The 25,341-nt window shown below is 34.8% G+C and overlaps 2 protein-coding genes across 2 annotated transcripts; one reads left to right on the forward strand and one right to left on the reverse strand.

Annotated features, from left to right (window-relative positions):
* Positions 1-1,717: 1,717 nt before the first annotated feature.
* On the forward strand, positions 1,718-3,273 carry LOC100801104 (metalloendoproteinase 1). The gene has a single exon (XM_003534879.5). It carries the CDS (start codon positions 1,884-1,886, stop codon positions 2,934-2,936), a length of 1,053 nt encoding a protein of 350 aa, XP_003534927.2. The 5' UTR covers positions 1,718-1,883; the 3' UTR covers positions 2,937-3,273.
* A 10,106-nt stretch (positions 3,274-13,379) lies between these two features.
* LOC100790162 (DNA-directed RNA polymerase II subunit RPB2) lies at positions 13,380-21,691 on the reverse strand. Its single transcript, XM_003533726.5, has 25 exons — positions 21,343-21,691; positions 20,809-21,030; positions 20,424-20,714; positions 20,041-20,238; positions 19,299-19,363; positions 19,118-19,204; positions 18,914-19,034; positions 18,778-18,822; positions 18,560-18,697; positions 18,391-18,463; positions 18,120-18,196; positions 17,911-18,018; positions 17,709-17,825; positions 17,353-17,508; positions 17,170-17,274; positions 16,937-17,062; positions 16,780-16,857; positions 16,583-16,678; positions 16,379-16,494; positions 16,224-16,293; positions 16,061-16,114; positions 15,841-15,984; positions 15,025-15,324; positions 14,213-14,635; positions 13,380-14,121 (listed from the first exon to the last, which is right to left on the reverse strand). Exons 1-25 carry the CDS (start codon positions 21,595-21,597, stop codon positions 14,008-14,010), a joined length of 3,579 nt encoding a protein of 1,192 aa, XP_003533774.1. The 5' UTR covers positions 21,598-21,691; the 3' UTR covers positions 13,380-14,007.
* Positions 21,692-25,341: the final 3,650 nt, after the last annotated feature.

Genomic DNA, 25,341 nt, shown 5'->3' on the forward strand with positions numbered 1-25,341 from the left:
TAAAACATTTTTGTTAAAAAATACTTTCTTCATCCTCAGATATAAGACTTTTTATCCAAATAGTCTAAGTACTTTATAATAAATATTATGTACTAAAAAGATAACTACTTTTGCATTTGACCTAAATATATACCTAATTACTTTACTTTTAATATGACTAACATACATTAAATAATTATGTGAAAAAATAATTTAGTGAAAAGAAACAGATTATGAGTTCTAATAATTTTAAGAGTAATTTTGACAAAATAATATAAATTTTTAATAAATTTAATGTCACTAACTATATTAACCAATTAAAAGGTGTGAGTTAATTAAAAAATCTTATATTAGAGATGGAAGGAACATTAGTTTAAAATACTCTTATTTAAAAAAATCTAATTTATATATATAAAAGGATGATTCTACTATATTTATTAAATTTTTAATTATAAAATATAAAACTAGTGTAGATTTTTTTTTTCATTTGAAAAACCAACTGGTGGAAATCCACATCCATGTTGCTCCACTTGTTAGTGAAAACACAGCCACATGCACAACACAAGCAATTGAATCAAACACACTTTTTGAACAGAAACAATTGTCAATATTAAATTCACACCGTTGGATCCAATACGTATAGACGGTTTAGATTGTACTCCTTTTAGCACTTTTTTCGTTTTTCTTCTGACAGGCTTTTCAGTGTTGACTCTTCCAACGACTCGTTTCCGACAAGGCTTTTCACGTGGGGATACTTGCCACTTGCCGGCAATTGCTTTACGCACCTAGAAAATTATTTGTACACCTATCACTTTTTCATTTTTTTCAAAATTATCTCCGGTAAACTTATGAATTTGTAAACTTACGAATAACCTGTAAACTTACGGATTAACAATCACTATGTGGATTTCCATTTCGAATCTGTGCCTTTTACGTTATTAACACGATGTTCTAATCAACTGAACTAATATGTTAATTATATTATAAAATAATTAATGTTGCTATATATAATACTAATTTTTTTAATGTATATTTAATGCACATGTAAATTTACCTAATAAATTTTGTGACAATTAATTTTGTTCTAAGATATTTAATGCACCGAAATTAATTGTCACAAAATTTATTGTATAAATTTACTCGTTCATTAAATATACATTAAAAATTTTAATGTTATATATAGTAAAATTAATTATTTTATAACACCTATTAACTATACACACGGTTGTTTTACTTTTTTTTTCTTATTATTTTTATTATTAATTAATATTTTCTGTCAAAAAAAGAACAAGTCTATTTAAATATGGGATAAGTTTGTTTTTTTCTTCTAAACTTATTGTTCTTTTAGTCTATGTAATGTTAACAAACAAATAATTTCAAACAAAAACACACATGTGATAGGTTTTTGATGATAAGAATGTAAAATTAAAGTGAGTTACCAATAAATAAGTTGTAATTTATTAGTAAGATAAGCCAAATTTCTAATGACTTTTGAAGAGGGAGATTAAAACAAGTTTTATTTTTCTTTCAAATTATAAAGATTAAAAAAGATCAAGACTAAAATAAACTTACACCAAATTTAAAAAATAAAAAATATATTTAAGTCATTTATAAAATATTTTAAGAAGCGAAAAGCTTTATTGTAAGATAAGTAGAAGTATTATAATCTTCAAAGTGAACATTTTTTTTTTATTTTTTTCAATTAGTATAAACATTAAACAAGATGCATTTCCATTTGATTTGAACTTGAAAGCCATCTATGCACTAAATGAATCATTTCCAGCCTGGAAGTATATCATTGGCAAGTTAGCCCTTATGAGTTCTTTTATATATATTTTTCCTCTCAACTCTTCTACTCAAATTCAATTTCTCTGACACAGAGAAAATATCCCCGTTAAGATAAGATGATGATGAAATCATCATATTCTTCATACCTTTCTATATTATTCCTATTTTTCCTTCTCCTTGTGGATAAATCCCTCTCCAAATCCGGTGCACGTTTTTCTCTAACCAGAGCAGTGTTCATGCCGCACCACCCAGTGATTGGTGGTTCCCAATGGGATCAAACCGTGGAGACCGTGGAACAGCAAGAGTCTGCTCCACAACCAACGAAGCAAATCAAAGGCCTCTCCAAAATCAAAGACTACTTCTCCAACTTCGGCTACCTCCCCTCCTCCGGTGGCACATTCAACGATGATTTGGACCAGGCAACGGTTTCAGCCATCACCACCTACCAACGATTCTTCAATCTCAAGATCACCGGCGACTTAACCAACGAGACTTTACAGCAAATCTCGCTGCCGCGGTGCGGCGTCCCCGACATGAACTTTGACTACGATGTCTCCAAAGACAACGTGTCGTGGCCTATGTCCAGATACCATCGGAGATGGTTTCCGGACAGAAACCTCACGTACGGGTTTTCTCCTGCGAGCAAGATCCCGTCCAACGCGACGAAGGTGTTCAGAGACGCCTTCGCACGATGGGCGGGATCTGTGCCTGGTTTAAACTTGACAGAGATGAATTACAACAGCGCCGACTTAAAGGTAGGGTTCTATAACTTGGATGAAGGTGTGGAGGATGTAGTGTGGGGTGAGAGCATTATAAGATTGAATGCTTCAAATGTGGTTTCTGGAGAGATACGTTTGGATGCGACTAAAGACTGGAAGCTGCCCGGTGAAAAGGGTGAAAACGGCACCGCATTGGACTTGGAGAGTGCAGCGATGCATCACATAGGGCATTTGCTAGGACTTGATCATTCCAACGATGAAGAGTCTGTTATGTACCCTTATGTGTTGCCGTCGCGGCGGCAGAAGGTGAAGCTTTCGAGTTCTGATAAGGAGAATATTCGGCTTGTGTATAGCAAAGGTCACTCTGGCAATGGTGGAAGTTGGGGAGTGGTTCGAATTGTAACCACCTTGGCTCTTGGCTTTGCTTATTATGCGGTGGTGCTAGCTTGATTGATGTTGAAAAAGGTACCTACTCAATAGTGTTCACTCCTAGATCAAATCTCACATGATAAGTAATGGTGGACAAAATGGGATACATTGAAATTCTGCATCAATTAAGAATAAGATGAGTTAAACTATATAGATAAGAAAAAAAATTATTTTAAAAATTGATTATGTAATGTTGAGTTAGACTCATAATTCATTTTCTGATGGAGCTTGTTAGAAATAACTTTATTTGGACCTCGATTAATGGTGTGAGTCATGAGAAAATTAGAAAAAGAATGTTGAATGTTGAGGTGTTATAATTCTCTGTTATAGTAATTGATTATTAATCTGTTTGCAAAAACGTAGGCGTTTTAAGATTCGATTATGATGAGTTTAAATTGAGTGGTTTTGAAAGATGGCGAGGAAGACTACGTTTTCGTTCAAATGCAACATAACAAAGTCATGGAAATGACAAAATTTAACTCGAGCTTTCGGATAAGGTTTTGGGTTCTGACTTATGTTTCTTGGAATTTGATTATTGTTGAATTGAATGTAGAGGTTCGTTATGATCGGTCCCGAAAGGTTTATGAGGATTGGATGATTTTTTGAGCTTTTTTGTTGTTGGATGTCAATTAGGCTTTGTTTGGTGTTTTTTGCTTTTATGAATCTGTAGCTATTTTCTTTTGTTTCAATAGTCAGCATGATAAGTCGGTAATAAAAAAAAGTGATTGAATTTGTTTAATTTGTTGAGGAATTGTCTTTCATTTCTTTACAAGAACGGCCAGAAGGAGTATTATGTTTTTTTTTTTTTTTTTACTTTTATGTTTGTTACAAGACAAAATTCTACAAGAAGATATTCCCTATTATCAATAATTGAATTCATTTTTTAAAAATTGGCTAAAAATATCCACATATTAAAAAAAATCTTGTTCCACAAGAGTTTTCACTCATGTATAACTTTATTTAACTAAACAAGACTCAAAATGTTCACAAATGAACAAAGGACAACTTTGCTTTACACTTCACTTTTATATATTTCGAACATGAATAATGTATGTTCACACTATTATTCAAGCAAAGACAATATTGTTGAAACCCTTGATTTTTACAATCTCAAATCATCCCCAATAACAATAACAAAGTGTCCTGATAACAACGAGCTGAAGCTCCCATACAATCCAAATAAGGAGGGTATGGATTGCAATCACTATCTCTAACACATTTAGCGTAATCTACCTCTCTTGCCTTTGCATTTGATTCCCGCGTGACCCTACGGATGAAAGACCTGAAAAGTTAATTAAGTGTATGCTTTCAATATGAGTATAAATGAGTAAAACATCACATGAAACTTAAAATAGATAAATATAAATCAAATACTATGACAAACTTATATGGCAAGAATGACAAATAAAATCGTCAATTTGAATCAAACCTTTGAAATATCTCCTAGGTTGAAAATTTTAAGATACGATGATGGAATCTAATACAAAATGTTTGATAACAAAATTTATAGTGTCTTTTGAAATAATATTGATATTATAATGATAGGGATGAAATAAATAAAAAAACTAGATGTTCGCTAAGAAAAAAATAAACTTCTTTCTCTTCAAAGAATTTATTTTCTTTAGTTTTAATTTGCACACCTGATTTTTTTTCCCCAATAACAGTAACAGGTACCCTGATAACAACGAGCTGAAGCTCCCATTCAATCCAAATAGGGAGGGTAGGGATTACAATCACCATCTCTAACACATCTAGCATAATTTACCTCTCCTGCCTTTGTATTTGGTTCTCGTGAGGATGAAAGGCCTAGAAAGTTAAGTTTATAGTTTCGATATGAGTATATTTGAGTAAAACATCAAATTGAAAATGAGAGAGATAAATATAAAACAAATACCATGACAAGTTTGGATGGCAAGAATCACAAACAAATATACTAATTTGAATGTATCCTTTGACATATCTCCTAGGTTACAAGCTTAAGATGTCACAATGAACTTTAAAATCAGATGTTTCTTGGAAGCATATTGATCAATTGAATATTTATAGCAAAAGTATTATATTATTAAATAAAATGTAATTAATGTAGTCCAATATTATATTATTAAATAATAAATTAATAGTATATGTTCAATGTTATTGCTTGTTTGGGTCAAAATTATTTAATGTAGGTCAACATTATATTATAAGTAAACGCCTATAAAATAAATACAACATTATATTGGTTTAATTGTGTTATTGGCCCCTATAGTTGATCAAATTGGTAATTTTAATCAGTTCCTCTAGTTTTGTTTACTGAAATTAAGTTTTTATACTTTTAAAATTAATGGAATTTAGTCCAACACTTATTTTACCGTCAAATTTCTAACAACATTAGGAGACATGGATTTCATTATAGATGATATGAAACTAAAATGTTGACTTGACCCTTAAAAATAAGGTTTGAAAATTGAAAAACAAAAGTTCAATGTGGGATTTGAGTCCACTATCCCATGTAATAATTTTGTTATATTTAATAAATGTCATAATTCATATATATTACTAAAAAAATTGACTAGCAAAAATAGTAAATAATATATTTATTAAATATAGATGGTAGTCAAATTATTAAACATAAAAAATTATTCAAAGTTATAATTCATATTTGTGAGTTTAATTCTGTTTTGTGTGGTGTAAATTTGATTGTACATTGAATATAAGAGAGTAACAGAATTTTAAAATTTTGTTATAAGTGTCTAGCCTAAGTGTGAAGGGTTGTTGCTCTGTTTTGCTTGTATAAAAGGACATACATACATCTTAAAAATATGAGTGTTTTTCATTCTATCATTTTTCTGTCTCTGGTGCTATTCCTAGTGTGTAGGTGTGTAATTCTTTGCTTGAAACAGTGAGTGATACACGAGTGAATGTGTGAGGGAGTGAATTACATCTCTTGCAATTGAGTGAGGAACAATGTGTGTTTCAACAATTGGTATCTAGAGCATTGGTTTCGATAAAAGGGGCAAGAATCGCTAACAAGAAAAGAAAGAAAGGTTCTTGGAGGTGTTCTTGAAGGAGTTCTTTGATGGCTGCAATATCTGGTTCAATTCCTGCAAATCTACCAATTCTCACAAGAAAGAACTATGAAAATTGGAAGATTCAAATCAGGGTGGTGATGCGATTCCAAGGGGTTTGGGAGTTCGTAGAAGAAGGTTATATACCTGTGGGAGAGAGAGAAACAGATGAACAAAAGGCTGTGTAATTCTTTACTTGAAACAGTGAGTGATACACGAGTGAATGTGTGAGGGAGTGAATTGCATCTCTTGCAATTGAGTGAGGAACAATGTGTGTTTCAACAATTGGTATCTAGAGCATTGGTTTCGATAAAAGGGGCAATAATCGCTAACAAGAAAAGAAAGAAAGGTTCTTGGAGGTGTTCTTGAAGGAGTTCTTTGATGGCTGCAATATCTGGCTCAATTCCTGCAAATCTACCAATTCTCACAAGAAAGAACTATGAAAATTGGAAGATTCAAATCAGGGTGCTGATGCGATTCCAAGGGGTTTGGGAGTTTCTAGAAGAAGGTTATATACCTGTGGGAGAGAGAGAAACAGATGAACAAAAGGCTGTCGATGGAGAAAAGGAAAAGAAAGATTGCAAGACACTTTTCATTTTGCACCAAAGTGTAGATGCTGCTAATTTTGAAAAGATAGCAATGACTCAAACCTCTAAAGAAGCATGGGACATTCTAGAGAAATCTCATGATGGAGCCACAAAAACCAAGAAGATCAAGCTGCAAACTCTGAGGAGATAATATGAACTACTACAAATGGAAAAGAATGAATCAATTGCTGAGTACATCACAAAAGTATAGACAATGGTGAATTCAATGAAGGGCTATGGAGAAAAGATAATTATGCAATCAGTTGTAGAGAAGGTGCTTAGAACCATGCCACCCAAGTTCGACCATATTGTGGTAGCCATCGAGGAATCCAAAAATCTTGAAGAGCTTAGCCTAGAGGAATTGCAAGGATCTTTGGAATCTCATGAGCAGAGAATGAATGAAAGGATCAATGAGAAGAAAAGTGAACAAGCCTTGCAAGCACGGTCTAATCCAAAGAAGCATGGTGATAGATGGAAGAAAGAGAAAACTGAAGGGAAGAGCAATATATGGAGGGGAAATCAGAACAGTGATAAGGACCACAAGAAAGGAGGGGGATCCAATTCCCAAAACTCTTCAAATAGAAAGAAGTTCGACAAAAGAAGTATTCAATTCTTTAACTGTCAAAAGTTTAGGCACTTTGTTGATTAGTGTTACAGCAAACCCAATAACAAAAGAGAACCTAAAGGCGATGAGGCAAAATTGGCTCAGGAAGAAGATGATGACACTGAACAGGTACTGCTAATGGTAACTACTCAAATTGAAGGGGCAAGTGATAATTGTTGGTACCTAGACACAGGTTGCTCAACTCATATGACAGGAAGAAGAGAGTGGTTTCAATCTGTGAAGAGTCAAGTCAAATTTGCTGATGATAGAACTTTGAGTGCTAAAGGAATTGGGAAGGTCCTTATCAAAACAAAGGATGTAGGTCAGTCTTGCATCACTGATGTACTCTTTGTACCAGGTATGAAAAGTAATCTCCTCAGCTTAGGTCAATTACTAGAAAAAGGCTTTATGACTAAGCTTGAAAACAAGATGTTGAAAGTGTTTGACAGAAATCACAAGCTCATTTTGAAGTCCACTCCTTCAAAAAATAGAACATTTAAAATTGAGATTGATGTGATAGAACATAAGTGTTTTGCCACTACAGTAAACAGTGAAGAGTGGTTATGGCATTACAAATTTGGCCATTTAAATTTTAGAGATCTGATTCAGCTAAACTCAAGAGAAATGATGTTGGGCTTGCCTCAGATCAAGCCTCCTAGTGAAGTATGTGATGGTTGTTTACAGTGTAAGCAATCAAGAAGCACTTTCAAACAAAATGTACCAATTAGGGCAAAGAAGAAACTTGAAGTGATTTACTCTTATGTGTGTGGCCCTATGCAAACTGAATCTCTTGGTGGAAACATATACTTCATATCCTTTATTGATTAATTGACCAGGAAAGTATGTGTTTATCTAATAAAAAGGAAGAGTGATGTCTTTGAGAAGTTCAAAAATATGGCAGAAAAGCAAAGTGGCTCATTGATTAAGATATTGAGAACAAATGGTGGTGGTGAATATGTTTTTGCAGAATTTCAAGAATTTTGTGATCAGGAAGGCATAATTCATGAAGTGAACTCCTCCCTACACACCTCAACATAATGGAGCTGCAGAAAGAAAAAATAGAACCATAATGAATATGGTAAGGAGCATGTTGGAAGGCAAGAGTCTCCCCAAGTACTTGTGGGGAGAGGCAGTGTCTACAGCTGTCTCCATCTTGAATAGGAGCCCTTCAAAGAGATTGGAAGGAATAACACCTAAAGAAGCTTGGAGTGGAGCTAAACCAAATGTGAGCCATTTCAGAATCTTTGGATCACTTTGTTTTAGGCATATTCCAGATCAGTTAAGAAGGAAGCTAGATGATAAAGATGAACAAATGATCTTACTTAGATATCACTCAACTAAAGGCTATAAGCTGTTTGATCCGAAGAGTAAGCAGATAATAATCAGTAAGGATGTGGTATTTGATGAATCTAGAAGCTGGGACTAGGAGCAGAATACTGAAATGAAGGGACCTTCAATAATGATAAGGTCAGAAGAGGAAGAAACAAGTGAAGGGAATGGTAAAACCACTCAAAGAGAAGTGAGACCCCAGATAAATGCACCCAAACCAGCTAGATTTCAAGGTTTTGAGATGTTGTCTGATGCTGATGTAAGTGCAGATGGGAATCTTGTACATTTTGCTCTGTTTTCTGAAGCAGAACCAATAAACTTTGAAGATGCTATGACTGATCAGAGGTGAGTTGAAGCTATGACAGAAGAGCTTAAATCTATTGAGAAAAATCAAGTGTGGGAGCTGGTATCTCAACCAAAATTGAAGAAGCCCATTGATGTAAAGTGGATCTATAAGATTAAGACAAATCCAAAAGGCAAGGTGGTCATGTATAAAGCTAGACTTGTGGCTAGAGGATTTTTACAGAATGCTGGGATTGACTACAGAGATGTGTTTGCACCAGTTGCTAGAATTGAGACTATTAGAATAGTAGTGGCAATTGCTAGCCTAAAGAATTGGACAATGCACCAACTAGATGTGAAGTGTGCTTTCTTAAATGGTCATCTTGATGAGGAGGTCTATGTGACTCAGCCACCTGGATTCTCTATAGCTGGCCAAGAGTCAAAGTTTCTCAGGTTAAGAAAAGCTCTTTATGGACTTAAGCAAGCCCCAAGAGCTTAGACCAAGAAAATTGACGATTTTATGATGAAGATCGGCTTTGATAAGTGTAGCTGTGAGTTTGGAGTCTATGTAAGATCCAAATCAGTAGGTAATATCATTATTGTATGCCTCTATATGGATGATTTGTTGATCACTGGTGGTAATGAAAATGAAATAGCAAAATTGAAAAGGGAATTGATGAGCGAGTTTGAAATGACTGATATGGGGGTCCTATCCTACTTCCTTGGACTTGAATTCAAGAAGACTGAGAATGGTATTTTGATGCACCAAAGCAAGTATGCAACATAAATATTGAAGAGATTCAACATGGTTGAATGTAATTCGACCAACTGAGGCAAGTCTTGTACTTGAAAGGAAAGGCAAGGAAAACAAAGTCGATGAAACTGAGTTCAAACAGATTGTTGATTCTCTCAGGTACTTGTGTCATTCAAGACCTGATTTGGAATTTGTTGTTGGACTGGTAAGTAGATATACGAAAAGACTCAGAATTCCTCATCTCCTAGCTGCTAAGAGGATTCTAAGGTTCATAAAAGGGACCATCAACATTGGAATTCTATTTCCAAATAAAGACAACAACAACTCAGAAGAATTAGTGGACAGGTTACATATTCATGTATGGTGTAGCACCAATATCGTGGAGTTCTAAGAAGCAATCCATAGTGGCTTTATCAACATGTGAAGCTGAGTATGTTGCAGCTGCAATGAGTGCTTGCCAAGCTGTCTGGTTGGACACAGGAATTAAAAATCTAGGAGAGTGATGGAGTGAAGCTTTTTGTGGATAATAAGTGAGCTATAAGCTTGTCAAAGAATTCAACCTCTCATGGTAGAAACAAACACATAGAAACAAGGTTTCACTATCTTAGGGATCAAGTGAACAAAGAGAAACTGAAAGTGGAGGACTACTACACATTTGATCAACTTGTTGATATTTTAACCAAACCCCTAAAAGGGGAGAGGTTTAAAATGTTAAGGGACAGAATTGGCTTGATGAACCTAGGAGATCAGAATTAAGGGAGGGTGTGAGAGTTTAATTCTATTTTGTGTAGTGTAGATTTGATTGTACATTGAATATAAGAGAGTATCAAAATTTTAAAATTCTGTTATAAGTGCCTAGCCTAAGTGTGAAGGATTGTTGCTCTGTTTTGCTTGTATAAGAGGACATACATACATCTTAATAATATGAGTGTTTTTCATTCTATCATTTTTCTGTCTCTGGTGATATTCCTAGTGTGTAGGTGAGCAATTCTTTGCTTAAAACAGTGAGTGATACATGAGTGAATTGGATCTCTTGCAATTGAGTGAGGAACAGTGTGTTCCAACAATATTTATATATAAATATAATTTTTTTTAATATTATATTTATATACTTCAATTTTCTATTTTAAAATATTTTTATATACTATTTTTTATACAATAAAATTCATAATGAATATTTTAATGTGTGTACTTGAATATTTATAGCAAACAATGGACTTCACATTAATGGCATAAAAATTGCATGCATGTCAAATACTAAAAAATTGAAACGACTTGAAATTTAGAGTATCACTGCTTTGATCGTTTAGACTTAGAAATCCAATTAACTAAGGTATAAATTCATGGATTTGATTTTTATGATTAGTTTTTAAAACTTTCATTGGCTTTTACCTTCTGAATGTAAAAATTCTTTTAATTTAAATTTTCAATAATTATGAAATGGTATATTAGGATTGATTCCAAAACATAAACTTTTATACTTGTATAGACTTTCTTTTCTTTTCTACATTTACATTCTATACTTGATCTTAGCGCAAGCAAATATGCTGGTTTTACTTAATCTACAAAAAGTAACATACTTTATCACAGAAAATAATTTTGTTAGAGCATATTTATTTGCGATTATAGTGCATAGCGCTAATACATTAAACATACAGTTTTACTAATAGTTAAACAACATAATACTGGAATTGTTATCTCGCTTTATAAATAATTGAGACTAAATTATAATTTTGTATCTTTTATTTTTTATTTGTAATTTTAGTTTATTTTAAGGGTGTCAATTTGTCCGTAAATGGGAATTCCCACGAGAACTGTCCTATTTGGGGCTCCACATACGACAACTTTTTTCCCATGAGTTTGATAAATTACAAAATTATCCTTATATTTTAAGAAACCTTAACAAGTAACAACTTAATCCCAAGCTTAAACCATCTAATAACTCGTTCACTTCACTTCTCCTCCTAAACAGTGTTGTGCCGTTCACTTCTCCCTAGACCACACTGTCGCCACCCAGTCCCATCACCGCTCGTTGGTGATCACCTCAGAGTGTAAGTGTTGGCTACTCTCTTCCTGTCAATGGAATTGTTTGCTACACATCACCTTCATTTTTTTTTCCCATGGTTTTGCTTGATCATTTCAGAATCACATTTTACATTTGAAAGTTTTAATCTTTTATTTTCTTTGGCTAGTTGGTTGCTCAAATTTGAGTTTTCAGTTCAAACCCAAATTTACTTTCATGTTTTGATTATTAGGGCTTTCTTTATTTCTTTGAAAGATCATTTTTTTTTGTGAATTAATGGTCGTGGATCATATTGGAAGTTATGTCGGTGGTCCATCATTTACAATATATAATTTGGGGCTTAGCTATTTCTTTGTTTGTTTCTTGTCTTTTTTTTTGTTGTAAATTGTTACTTGCAACAGAATGATGAGTGCGATACATTGGCAACAAAATTTCATGTTTAGCTTTCCATTGATGATAGCGAGGTAATGAATATGTACTAATATACTATTAGTTTACAGACTTGCAACATTGGAGGGCTGCTGACTTGACTTGTTGGTTGCTGAATTGGAAAACTTAAACTTGCTAGTTGTTCAAAATATTGCAAAAAAAAATTTGTAGTTTGAACTATTTGTATTATCATTGAACATTATGTTTGTGTTATTTCAAATTAAATGTGTTGTCCATGTTTGTTTATTTGAGTTTAATAGTATATGGATTATTTGAATTTGAATATCATGTTGGTGAGACTTTTTAAGTCTTTTTTAAATTTATTTATATTAGAATTTAAAATTAACATTTTTTTTAAAACAAATCGAGGCCTTGCGGGGACGGGGAAGGGGAAAAAATTCCCCGCAACAAAGATCAGGGACGAAGACGGGGTAACTGGGTGGCGGGGACGGGGAGTGGCCCCCGCCCCGCCCCGTTGGCATCCTTACTTTACCTTTTTTTTTTTATAATTTTAGTTCCCAAATTTTAAAAAATTTGCAGCTTTAGTCCAATTTTTAATTTTATATACATTTTTTTTAATTTTGCTCCAATTGAATCTTAGCCATAACATATTTATTTAAGGTACCATTAATAAATAATTAAATTAATTAAAATATCAAATAAAAGAAATAAATGTATGCAAAATAAAGGTTTGGATCAAAATTGCATATTTTCTAAAATGTAGGAACTAAAATCGCAAAAAAAAAATATAGACCAAAATCATGAATCTAAAATTTAAGAGAAAGAGAGAGACCAAAATTACAATTTAGTTAATTTATCTTTGCCTAATTTACAAACTCTCATACATCATCATATTGTTATTATATTGAATAATGCTAATACATTAAAATTGGGGTCATATAAGTGTCTTGATTTACAAATAATCTAGGTTGCAATTGGGGTCATGGCAGGATGACAAAAAATACATTAAAATTAGAGAAGTCGTCACCATAGTTTATTAAGAAAAACTACAGAAAAACCTTTAAAAGAAAATGGTCTTGAAACCTGATTTTGGTTTTGGAAGTCAATTAGGCATAAGAATACCTCTAATTAAATGTGCAAATTTAAATAACTTTAAAATTACTTATTTTATCCCCCAAAATAAATTAAGAATATTTTTGGATATCATATTTTTTAATTCCAGGACTGTTTTTTTTTTTTTTTGTGGGATGTTTCCCCAAATTTGGTTAGGAGCAAATCCCTTCGCAAAATAGAATTGTTCTGAAATCCATGAAGAGCATATGGTGACTGCCGCTATTGGTACGAAAACCAGCTGTAGATATGGCTTATAACTATACTTGGTACAAAAACAAAACTACTGTTGATAAGGAACCAGAATCGATGGTAAATAGAAAACTCACAAATCAACGTTGTCAAATAAAGTATCTCATTTCATTATTTTGTACAATAATTGAACTTAAAATTGCCAGAGTCTCGAGTTACAAGTACAATATACCATAGCTCTCAAGCATTGCAACGAAATTTAAATAATCTAATTCAGGTAACTTCTTTTATACAACTCAAACAGTATTCGCCTCTTGATCTCCCCCTAAACCAACAAAAGGATTCCCAAAATTGGAGCTGGAATTCATGGTTGATTGGAAACAAGAAACTTCTACCCAGTACCTTCCACAGCTTTCTAAGACAGGGCTCGCTAAAATTGCACAACACAAACTTCCTCTAACCCATCTCTGCTTAGTGAATATGAAACAAGCTCTCGGAATTGAAAAGCTTCCATTATATATACAATGCTCTGTAATATTAGTCGCTAGGAACAAGCACCCTTGAATAGAGAAAACGCAAAGGGAAACGTCAAGAATGAACGTATCGAAACTATTTTTGCTTGGGACTTTCCCAACACTTGAAAGGTTCCTGTAATTTCAGACTTGAAAAACAATATCAAATCAAATTTGTATATTTAGATACCATGTTTGATCCATATTCTCGAGAGCTTTGGAGTCAGAATATAAGAATAGTGGCTTTCGTCAAACAAGTTTATCAGGCTCCCTTCTTTTGGTTTGTAGTTTTGACCTCCTTTGTAAGCATTCTTGGAGCTATGGCCATAGCCATTAACTCTTGGAAGAGGAGCTTACAAGCATAAGGAATATAAACCTACATGGACAATCAAAAGCAAAAAAGAATTCAGCACATGGAAAAGCTTGGACTTTGACTGTGTTGCCAGAAAAGATAAATGGTTATTCACCTGAACAATGTCAGTTTTGTTCTTGCACCCCCTGCACTCAAAAGAATTCTTTTTGAGATTTGCAATAGCTATCAACCCACAACGCTCACATACATGGACCCTGTAAGCATCACTTTGATCAAACAACCTTTCCTTTAAAAAGTGAGCAGCTCCATGAGCTATCATGCAATCTCGTTCCATCTCTCCAAATCGGAGACCTCCATCTCGTGAGCGTCCCTCAGCAGGTTGCCTTGTGAGGATCTGCACTGGACCCCTTCCACGAGAATGGATCTTATCATCAACCATATGCTTCAGTCTTTGGTAATATGTAGGGCCAAGGAAAATCATTGCACTGAGACGTCTCCCTGTATGACCATTGTACATGGTCTCAAAACCACGCATTTGGTACCCACACTTGTGTAGAGCTTTACTGATATTGTCCACCTGGATTATAGTAACAAAAGATAGAATTTTTAAACATTATCACATGTGTCTTGAGATAAACCTACAAAACAATAATTTTTCCGACAGGTTAAGTTGAGGAATCATTTTGACCAACTCTTACATAAAAAGATACAATTTACCCACCACAACAGACACTTGCTCTACATGATTAGGTTCATAGTTCAATAGTGAATAGCAAATTGCTTGGCTCACTTCTGGGCAGACAAATTTTCATAGCCATAACAGCTTACTCACAGTCACAATACATACCACAAGAACACATATTGCCAACTAGTTATTCTTATGTAACTGGATGCATAAGCATTTCCACTTTCTAGCAAATATTTGTTGTTACATGACAGAAAATTGGATGGAAGAATGCTACTTACAGTAACATCTGTAAAAGGAGTTGCATCTCCCTCTTTTCCCATGTGGGCTGCCACCTTCCCCATGATACACTCAATAAGCTGACCAATTGTCATTCGAGAAGGAATAGCATGAGGATTGACAATAATATCAGGGGTAATGCCTTCCACAGTCCATGGCATGTCTTCTTGTGTATAAGTCATACCCACTGTCCCCTTCTGACCATGTCTACTACTGAATTTGTCACCAATCTGTGGTATACGAACAGATCTCACTCTTACTTTCACAAATCTTAATCCATCAGCATTTGTGGTCAGCAAAACCTACAAAATGGACAAAATATTATAATCCAGTAATGAAAGAAGTAATGCCCAGAATTCAGGATTCTGGAATACATTAATACGCTCTTCACATATAGAAATTATAATTTAATTTTGTCAAGCAACTCTTATTTAATGATTAAAATTTAAAACCTCCCTCTCATTAAACATTCACAACATAGGCTCAAACTCAACATGTATGTAGGCACCCAGGTTAAGAGAGAGAGAGAGAGAGAGAGAGAGAGAGTGAGTTAAGGAATGCACTCAGGAGACAAGACTCCCCAAAGGGTCTTTCCCTTTGACTGAACCAATTGCTCAAGGTTACAATCTGATTATTCACTAACTGAACCAAATTGCTCAAGGTTACAATCTGGTTATTCACTAACTGCCTATCTAGCAAACTGTTTATATACATATTTAACTACTCTAACTAACTCTTCCTACAGGAGCAGACCCTTAAGGTGCTATCCTTATTGGACTGGGCCACACACTAAAGTAAATGAATATGATAAACTTTACTTGATCAACAATTCCAGTTTCACTGTGACGTAAGCTTATGCTGTGATCACGCCTTGTGTAACGTAAAGCTTGTCCCTGTGCCTCCTCCTGAGATATTGGGGTGGTCTTTCCAATGATAACATCCTCACCAGATACTCGTGTGCCCTATTTCATAATAATAATGTCTGGTAAAAACTCTTGGGGACAGACAACGAAAAAGCATAAATTCAGATATGCTTACTGGTGGGGCAAGACCATCATCATCCAGCTTATCATAAGAACCATGTCTCATTCCCTGAAAAATGAAACTTGGTAAGAGACCACCAACAAGAAACCAATATTCTTTTCCAAATAAAAATTGCAATGCATGAATAGTTGCTTGCTACCAAAGCCAAAATTCTCACCATGGTGTTAGCTCTATCTGGACGGCCAAAATCTTCTTTCACTAGGGTTCCCATCTTCTTCTCTTCATCTCTATAAAAAGATAAGAATGCAGCATATCATAAAAATCACAAACATGGCAACCTAAAGGAGAATATCTAATTAAGGGCAGACGTACCTATATGAACGGAAAAACAGAGACCGAAAGAATCCACGGTCTATTGACGATTGGTTCATGATGACAGAATCTTCTTGATTATAACCAGAGTAACAGGCAATGGATACAATAGCATTCTAAGACACATGTGTGATAAATATATTAGAATGTTTTAATTGTCAACATAATGATAAAATTATATAAATAAAGGAAGCAAGAATTTACAATTCCAGCTGGGAGTTGACGGAAATGAAGATGCTCCATGGCTCTTGTAGTGACCAGTGGCTTTTGTGGATAATATAAAACATAGGCCAAGGTATCCTAAGTAATGGAGCAAAAACATAAAGTAAAATTCAGTGTCAGGTAAAACACAAACGAAAAAAGCAGGCACACAATAATCACAAAAAAGAAGCAAACAATACCATTCGAAACTGGTAGTTTGTAACATATATTCCCATTGCTTGCTTTCCCATTGCAGACTGATAAGTGTTACGTGGGGACTGATTGCACCATCCAAAGGTAAGTGAGATGGATAATGTGTATTAATCAGAATGAGTACACAAAAAGCACCATATTTACCTGATTGTGATCAGGAAATGGTATAATGGAAGCACATACACCCAGAATTAGTGATGGGTGGATTTCACAATGAGTGTAAGTATCGGAATATGCATCTTCTGGATTGATCCTAGCTTGTACAAGATCCTGTAACATTTATTCAATAATCATTTTTTGTTGCTTTATTAATTTGCATTTAGGAACATAAATATAAAGGGTATAACATTTCCCAAATCAAGAACTATAGTACTAACATTAATTGTCATGGAAATCATTGTAGTCTCTTCTTCTTCCGTGTCAATATATTCTATAAAACCCTTGGACACTAGATCATGCCATCCGCCATCTTCAGGGGATTCCTGAAGCAATTGAATGAGTTAAGCAATTACTGAAACAATATCAGCTCCTAAGATATACTGCAGTTACCACTGGCTCACCCTCTGTTGTAAAGCATGAATATCCTTCTTCTTTATGAGAAGCCTTTGCTTATCCACAATGAATAAAGGACGACTGCAACGACCATAATCTGTATATATACGCAATTCTTTAAGACGGATATCTCTGACAACCCCAACTTCAGTGTTCACATCAACCTGCACCGCATGAAGAGCCATCAGCCCCACACAGCAATTAAAATCTAAGCAACTAAAAAAATGGAAATACCATTATCATTTCTTATCTACTATATCATGCTATCTTATTTAGTTTGGGGGGAGGGGGATTTGCTATTAGCTGACAGATAAATTGAAAAAAAAAAGGCTGTAAAAACATCAAAAGTGAAATGATAGTTTACCCGACGTCTTAGCTTTTTCAATGTTCTCACCAACATATCAGGGTCACGATGGATACCCATCCAGCAACCATTTACAAAAATTTTTGTGGCTTGAGGAATCACTGCAGGAGAGATTTCCTATGTGGAAGGAGAATAAACAAATTTAAACAAGAAATCATATATAGAGAGAAACAAATTAACTTTATGCAGGAAAGCCGTTAACCTCAAAATTCTCTGTGCCCCATTCTTCCAAAAACTCCAGAATAGGATATGCTGCTGAACCAACTGTTATGTAGACCATCAATGCCAGATTCTTCACCAGTCCACAGGCCTATATAATAGCCCAATCACACTCATAAATACCAGAGAGTAAGATGAGTTCCTCATACTAAGTAGTAATATAGGAGTATGCTTGGAAAGCAAAATACACACTTGTCCTTCGGGTGTTTCTGCTGGACACATCATTCCCCATTGTGAATTATGCAGCTGTCTTGGTTTGGCCAACTTCCCTGGAATAAAAAGGGGAAGGAAGAAAACAATAAAAATTACAACTTAGGCAAACAAGCAATAGTGCAATAGTGCATAATCTAAAGAAACAACTGAGAATGCATTACCATATTGCATTAATGATATTAATTTATGCAAGCAATGTACAGGTGGGGAGGGAAATATTGAAGGCTGGATCATAGCCAAGAAAGTTTACCTTCACGCCCTATTGGGGAATTCAATCTTCGCAAGTGAGATAAAGTGGATGCATAAGTTAAACGATTCAGCACCTGAAGCAGAAAATCAAAAACATCAATCTTATTTCTTCTATGTAAGACATAGAAAAATGATTACTTGAATGATAATGTAATAATTTATATTCATACCTGTGAAACTCCAGCTCTAGTCCCTGCAGCATTTGCTTGCCCCCAGTTACCAGTAGCAAGTGAGTATTTAAGTCCACTTGTGATGGTTTTTGCTTTGATAGCAAATTGCAGATTAACATCTTTCCCATTATCAACACACTGCACCATTCATGGGGTACAAAGGTTTAGGAAATGCAAAATGAATACAGCAATAGATGTAATTTGAAGTCAGAACAAACCTTCTGTACATATCCCCTGACATCTCTCGTTAGCTTTCTGAATAGCTGCATCACAAGTTACAGTAACCAGGAGTTGACTAATCAGAAAGTTACTATATAAAAAGACAAATGAAATTGGGTAATATCATAAACAAACCATTCTGAAAAGACCACCAAGTAAAGGACCAGCCAGATCCAGCCTCTTGTTTCCATAATGATCCCTATCATCCTCAGCCCTCCGCCCAAGTGCACACAGCAGTAGCCGGTGAATGATATATCTGTGGGGTAATGGTAGTATAATAATAAATACTCACTAAGTCATGAAAATGAAAACACAGGATCTGAAAAAGAATAAACATACCCAAAATAGTAAGCTTTCTTGGTCTCACAATATTCTCCAACGCCAACATGAGGGAGCATCTCCTTTTGAAGGATCTCCTTAGCATACCTGCAGAGTATCATACAAGTGTAACCCTTGCATCTTAATAAAGGGTGTCACGGAAATCATCCTCAGGTTTTTATAGAAATTCAACTCAACTCACTTAATTCTCTTTTCCTTTGTCACACCTACAGTTGCTCCTCTTTTCCCAATGTAGTCAAGTGCAACCTGCAGTTAAGATAAATTTATTAGAAAATAAAACAAAATTACCTAATGTTAAATGCATCTTCTAATAATAAAGGTGATACCCATCTTTCGTGTACACATTTTTTAGACTGTTTTACCTTTAACTGGACCTAAAAACTACCTTTCAATCACAACCATTATTATAAAGGATAACTCCTCAATCATGAGTTCGTGACAAGGCACGAAGTGTCTGTTTTCAACTAGTGGAGTATTAAAAAAGTGAATAAAATGATACCATATTTCACTAATAATATAAGTTTTGAATAATCTGAAATTAAAAAGAAATAACCATTACCGTATTCACTAATAATACCAGTTTTCAATCATCTGAAATTAAAAATAAACATTCCACTGCAAAATAAGATGACGGCAATCATATGGAAAGGGAGTGCAGTAAGGAAGAGAATAATATTGCAATATATAAAAGAAAAGAATTTAAAGTAGAACACGCAGACTGAACTAAGCTGGGTAACATAAAATATTGCAATTCAGGGAGGAAATACTATTTGGTCTCCTGAGCAAGGGAATAACAAGTCAGAGACTGAAATGGGAAGGGACTGTATAATGATCTTAATCTCACTAGGAATTATTGTAAATTATAGACTAGATAAGCAAGCACCGCTGTGGCTGCAATCAAGTATAAAACTAGCATAACCCACCTGTTGATTTTGAATTACAAACGCTTCTTCCAGGGAAGGACGTAGCAGCTCCATCATTTGAGTATATGAGAAGTCATAACATATATGCTCTAGAATATCTTTATCAGCAACAAACCCCAATGCTCGAAACACAATAATGATGGGAATTTCCGTTCGAATGTAAGGAAGAGTGGCACGTATATATTGTCCTGAAGAACCCTGAAAGGGTAAAAGTCCATAATATTAGACATCGCATAAAATAAAGCACACCACTGCGAATATATTGTCCTGAAGAACCCTGAAAGGGTAAAAATCCATAATATTAGACATTGCATAAAATAAAGCACACCACTGCAAAAAAACAACTTGCCCAAAAATATCTACATTGCACAATTAGCATTTACCCCTTTGGAACTAGTCCGAGAGAGCATGCGCACAAACATAGTACTGGGCGGTCTGTTCTGCGACTCTGCCATGGACCGAACTTCGGCCACATAGGCATACTTGTTGGGCTGCCTCTTCTTGAACACGTAGACATGGTTGGTGCTCATCTTCTCCTGAGCAATCAGAACCTTCTCACTCCCATTAATAATGAAATACCCGCCTTGGTCGTACGGACACTCCCCAAGCTCAGTCAAATCCTTCTCCGAATTCTGGTACAAGGTGCAATAACTAGACCGAAGCATTATAGGAACCTACAAAAAATAAAAAAGAGTAATCACTAACTAACTAATCAAGTCATTGAGCTTAAGCATTGAACAGCAACACTAAACTTAGACAGACAGACACCTTGCCAATGAAAACTTTGGTGAAATCCTGGGCCTCAGTGACCTCTTCACCGTCGTGTCCCTTCTTGATGACCCTTTTGGAGACATCAACATACAAAGGAGCAGAATACGTAAGGTTCCTTAACCTAGCAGCCTTGGGGAACAACGTGGCGGTTTCTCCATCAGACTCCGTCATCATAGGCTTACTCAAGTAAATCTGACCGAAACTGATCTTGTAAATGGTCTGCGCAAATTGAACCAAATCAAGTCATCATGATTATTGTTATTGTTAACCTAACAAACAGAATTTTTTTTATCAGCAAATGTTAGTTTGTTAGTTTTTGTTAGTAGAGGAGATCGAGCCCGCGACCTTTCGCCTCTTCCCAGGATGATATAAGGTTGTTCTAAGTGGTGAAGGGAGAATGGAAAGGTGGGAACGTTGCGGGATTCGAATGTTCGAATCTCCCGCTAACAAAAACTAACAACTCAACATTTACCAATAAAAAAAATAAATTATTATTGTTAACCTCACAAAGAGTGAATAGAAGGTGCATACTTCGGCGAAATCGGATTGGTGACCGGGATTGTGCTGCGACTCGGGTCGAATTTCAATATCTGCTGACTCATCGACAATTTCCTGCATGGTGTTCTGGATGAACTCGTCGAAGGAATCGAGTTGTTGACGAACGAGGCCTTTCTCTTCGAAGTATGCAGATATAACTGCCCACGCGTCTTCCTGCGTGATCTCTTCCTCGTCGTCTTCTTCCTCCATCATTTGCTCGTCGTACTCCTGTTCCTCTTCCAAATCCATGGCTTCTTCTCGCGGGAGAGAGGTTTACGTTAGTTAGGTTTGAATTAAGGTTTTGAATTGAATTTTGTGTTGTTTTGTTATGTAAGTGATGGGACTTAAAATAGAGACACGGAAGTGTGTGAGTGTGCGAGGAGTGAAACTAAACCCTCATAGAGGAGTGCCCAAAATGTGACAAATTGTCATAAAGGGGGCATTTTTGTAAACTTATTTCTCAAATAGGATTGTTGTCAAACTAATGCCATAATGGTGTTGTTTTCTACGTAAATGACAGGTAAAAATCATGCAAACCGTCAGCCCTATTGACCAGTGGTTGTCACCACTTTCATTGATGAGTCCAGCGTGGATGGAGAAGTTGCCATTGCTGCTGGCGACTTGGGCTTCGAGGATATCGCCATCCCTATTGGCGATTTAAGCTTGGTGGATTATAAAATCCCCTTCAATGAGAGTGAAAGTGAGCTTTGACGGAGAAAACCTTATGGCGAGAACGAAAGCTTCATCTCTTTTTCCTTCGTGTTCTTCCATTTTGTCAAAATCTTAGTAAGTTATTTATTTAATATTCTGTGTGTTTTATTTATTTAGATGTTTGTGTTCTGATAATTAAATTAGTTGTTTTAGATACTATAAAGTTTATATGTAATGGAATAGTTTTAGATACTGTAACTTATTAATTTTGTATAGTTTATTTTTAGTTCTTAATTTTATATGGTAGATTAGGTTTAGTTTAAATTTTACATATTACATTAGTTTTAGTTATTGTAAGTTATTAGTTTCATATACTATGTTAATTAGTTAGAATGTTAATATTATTTAGTTTACTTATTTTAACTTTTTATTGAAATATATGATACATTATTATGGGTATGGTACTTATTTTTAGTTATAATGTTTGTATGGTACTTATTTAGTTTGTATGGTATTATTTTTTATATATATTGTTTAAATTTTTGTTTCCATAGTAATTTTTTGATTTATTTTAATTTATTTGTATAATATATGTTATTTAATTTAAAATTTGTTAATTGAAAAAAAAATGGTAATTTATTTAAATTTATGTATGTATTTTAAATTTTAAATTTTGTTATTTGTAGAGTATTTTAATTTATTGCATGTATTTTAATTTATTTGGAGAGTATATTTAAATTTTATTATTTGTATCATATATTTTATTATTCAAATATATGTATTCTGTTATTTATTCAAATTTTAGTTATTTGGTATGTATATTTAATTAATTTTTTGTAATGTATAATTTTTTTTTGTCAATTTATTGTATTCTATTTTATTTTACAGTATCAATGGCATCTTCCTCATCATGTTCATCAAATATACAAATTAAGTCTGGTCCAATTGATGGTGACGTTTTATGAATGCAAGCTAAGCATGTTTCAGAACATGTTTGGAATGGGGAAGAAGACAGAAAATTACACATCAGACGAGCTGTCCCCACGTATTAAGGGCAAGAAGAAATACCAGAGGAAATTATTCCTCTACTTCGGCAATTTGGTAAAACTTATTGGATAATGAAGATGAAATACCTAAAAATAAATGCGACATTAATTACTGCCTTGATTGAAAGATGGAGGCCTGAAACACATACGTTTCACATGAGATGCGGAGAGTGTACGATTACTCTTCAAGATGTCTCTGTATTATTAGGTCTCCGTGTTGATCGGGCACCATTAATTGGTCCAACAAATCTTGATTGGGCTGATTTATGTGAAGAATTGTTAGGAGTCAGACCACAGGAAGGTGAACTTCAAGGCAGTGTGGTTAAATTAAGTTGGTTGGCTCACCATTTTTCACAATTAAATAACCATGACGGTGACGTACAACAACTATAAAGGTTTACCCGTGCATGGATCCTTAGATTCATAGGAGGTGTCCTATTTGTTGAGAAAAGCAGTAGCAAAGTTTCCCTAAGGTATCTGCAATTTTTACGTGACTTTGGACAGTGCAGCACGTATGCATAGGGACTTGTCATGCTTGCTTTTTTACATAGAGAGATGTGCAGCGCCACCAATTACAAAACTAAATCATCGGAGATATGTGCATCTTAACCCAAATGTGGGCATGGGAACGATGCACGACTTAGGCTCCAAAGAGGTTTCCTCCCGTAATAGAAAATAAACCATTCAGACACAAGTTAGTCGTTTAAAAAATTAGATTTTATTTGAAAATAATTAATAATGTAACGTGTGGGCAATGATGATTTCATATTTTTTGTAGGTGGCTGCGACGTGAAAATCAGCATATTGACAATGATGATCTGATAGTTTTTCGTCTCGCAAATTGGATATCATGAAACGACATGAGGTAAGAAGATCGTAATGTATTGGTTAAATAATAAATAATATGTCATGTTTCAGTGAAAATTAACAACTGTATTATTGTATGCAGTTTCTGTGGGAGCCTTACACAGTAACTATTATGTCAGCGTTACCTCCAATTTGTTTGGTTGGAAGTGTAGCATGGTGCGCGGTGGTGCCACTCATTTGTTTCCATGTTGTTGAGTGACACCAACCCGATAGAGTTTTGCAATAATTTGGAATGCAACAACTTATTCCCGAGTGTCCTTCGCAACCACTGAATATCCATGGCATAACACTGAAAGGCAAACAAGATGAAAATTGGGGACAACTGTTCGCCCCAATGATCAGTCAATGGAACAATCGAGTTGAGTTTAGGGTCGACGTTTATCCTCGACAAGAGGGCCTATTGAGTTTTAACTCCGACTACATGGTCTGTATATGCGAAAAATGAAGATGTTTGTTGACCCGAAGAATGCAAACACAGCTACATTGGTATTTATTTGTTTTTGAATATTTAAGTTCAAATTATTTTTTAAAGCATCGGCATTAATTTCCTCTCCCTAATAATTGCAGGCTAAAGTTGCAGAGACATTACAGTATATGGTGTCACCACAAGGGAGGAACACATGGACAATTGATGATTTTGTGCCTTATGGGGCAAAAATAATGATTTTATCCGAAGAGCAAGAGAGAATCACTGAGCCTGTGTCACATGGTCCAGCATCAGAGCGTCAATTTCCAGCACAAGAGTTTCACATTCTTCAGTCAAGTGTTGAAACTCAAGGCATAGGCAGACGAAGGGAGGTTGTTGAAGCGGAAGAATATTTCCAACAAATGGTGGCCATGGAATGTATTACACGCCACCAACATTTTCTCAGTATCCTTCACAGATGTATCAGTATCCCTTCGAAGGTCATCACATTGATACTTCTGCAAGCGAACATTCATTCGGTGGTGTTGCGGAAACACATCCTCATTTTTCATGACCGACTATGACCCCTTCACAGCAACACGATGCCCCAATTGTAACACCTAATGCCCCATTAGGTCTACAATGGAATGTACCCGGAGCAATACCTGATATGGGTGACTTATTAGGTGTTGATTTGCGTCACCAATTTTTTGTTGAGGCTGACCAAGTAGAAGCGGGGAGACATCGGGGCAGAAGAAATCCTAATCGTCAAGCGCAAAGATGGGATCGACTATGTGGCGCATCCTCCCGTCATCACAGACATCATAATGAATGATTTTCATGTTTCTGTTTAAATTTTTTGTTGTATGTTTGTCATTTGAATTTGACACTTAATCTATCATATGCAATTTATTAAGGCTTACTAATGGATACATTTTATGTCGCGCATCAAACTATAATAATAAATAAAGTTAAAAAAAAACTAAAGTAGACAAACCAAAATAACTAATGTTACTAACTAAC

This window comes from Glycine max, chromosome 9 (assembly GCF_000004515.6).
Source record: "Glycine max cultivar Williams 82 chromosome 9, Glycine_max_v4.0, whole genome shotgun sequence".
In the NCBI taxonomy this organism is placed as follows: domain Eukaryota; kingdom Viridiplantae; phylum Streptophyta; class Magnoliopsida; order Fabales; family Fabaceae; genus Glycine; species Glycine max.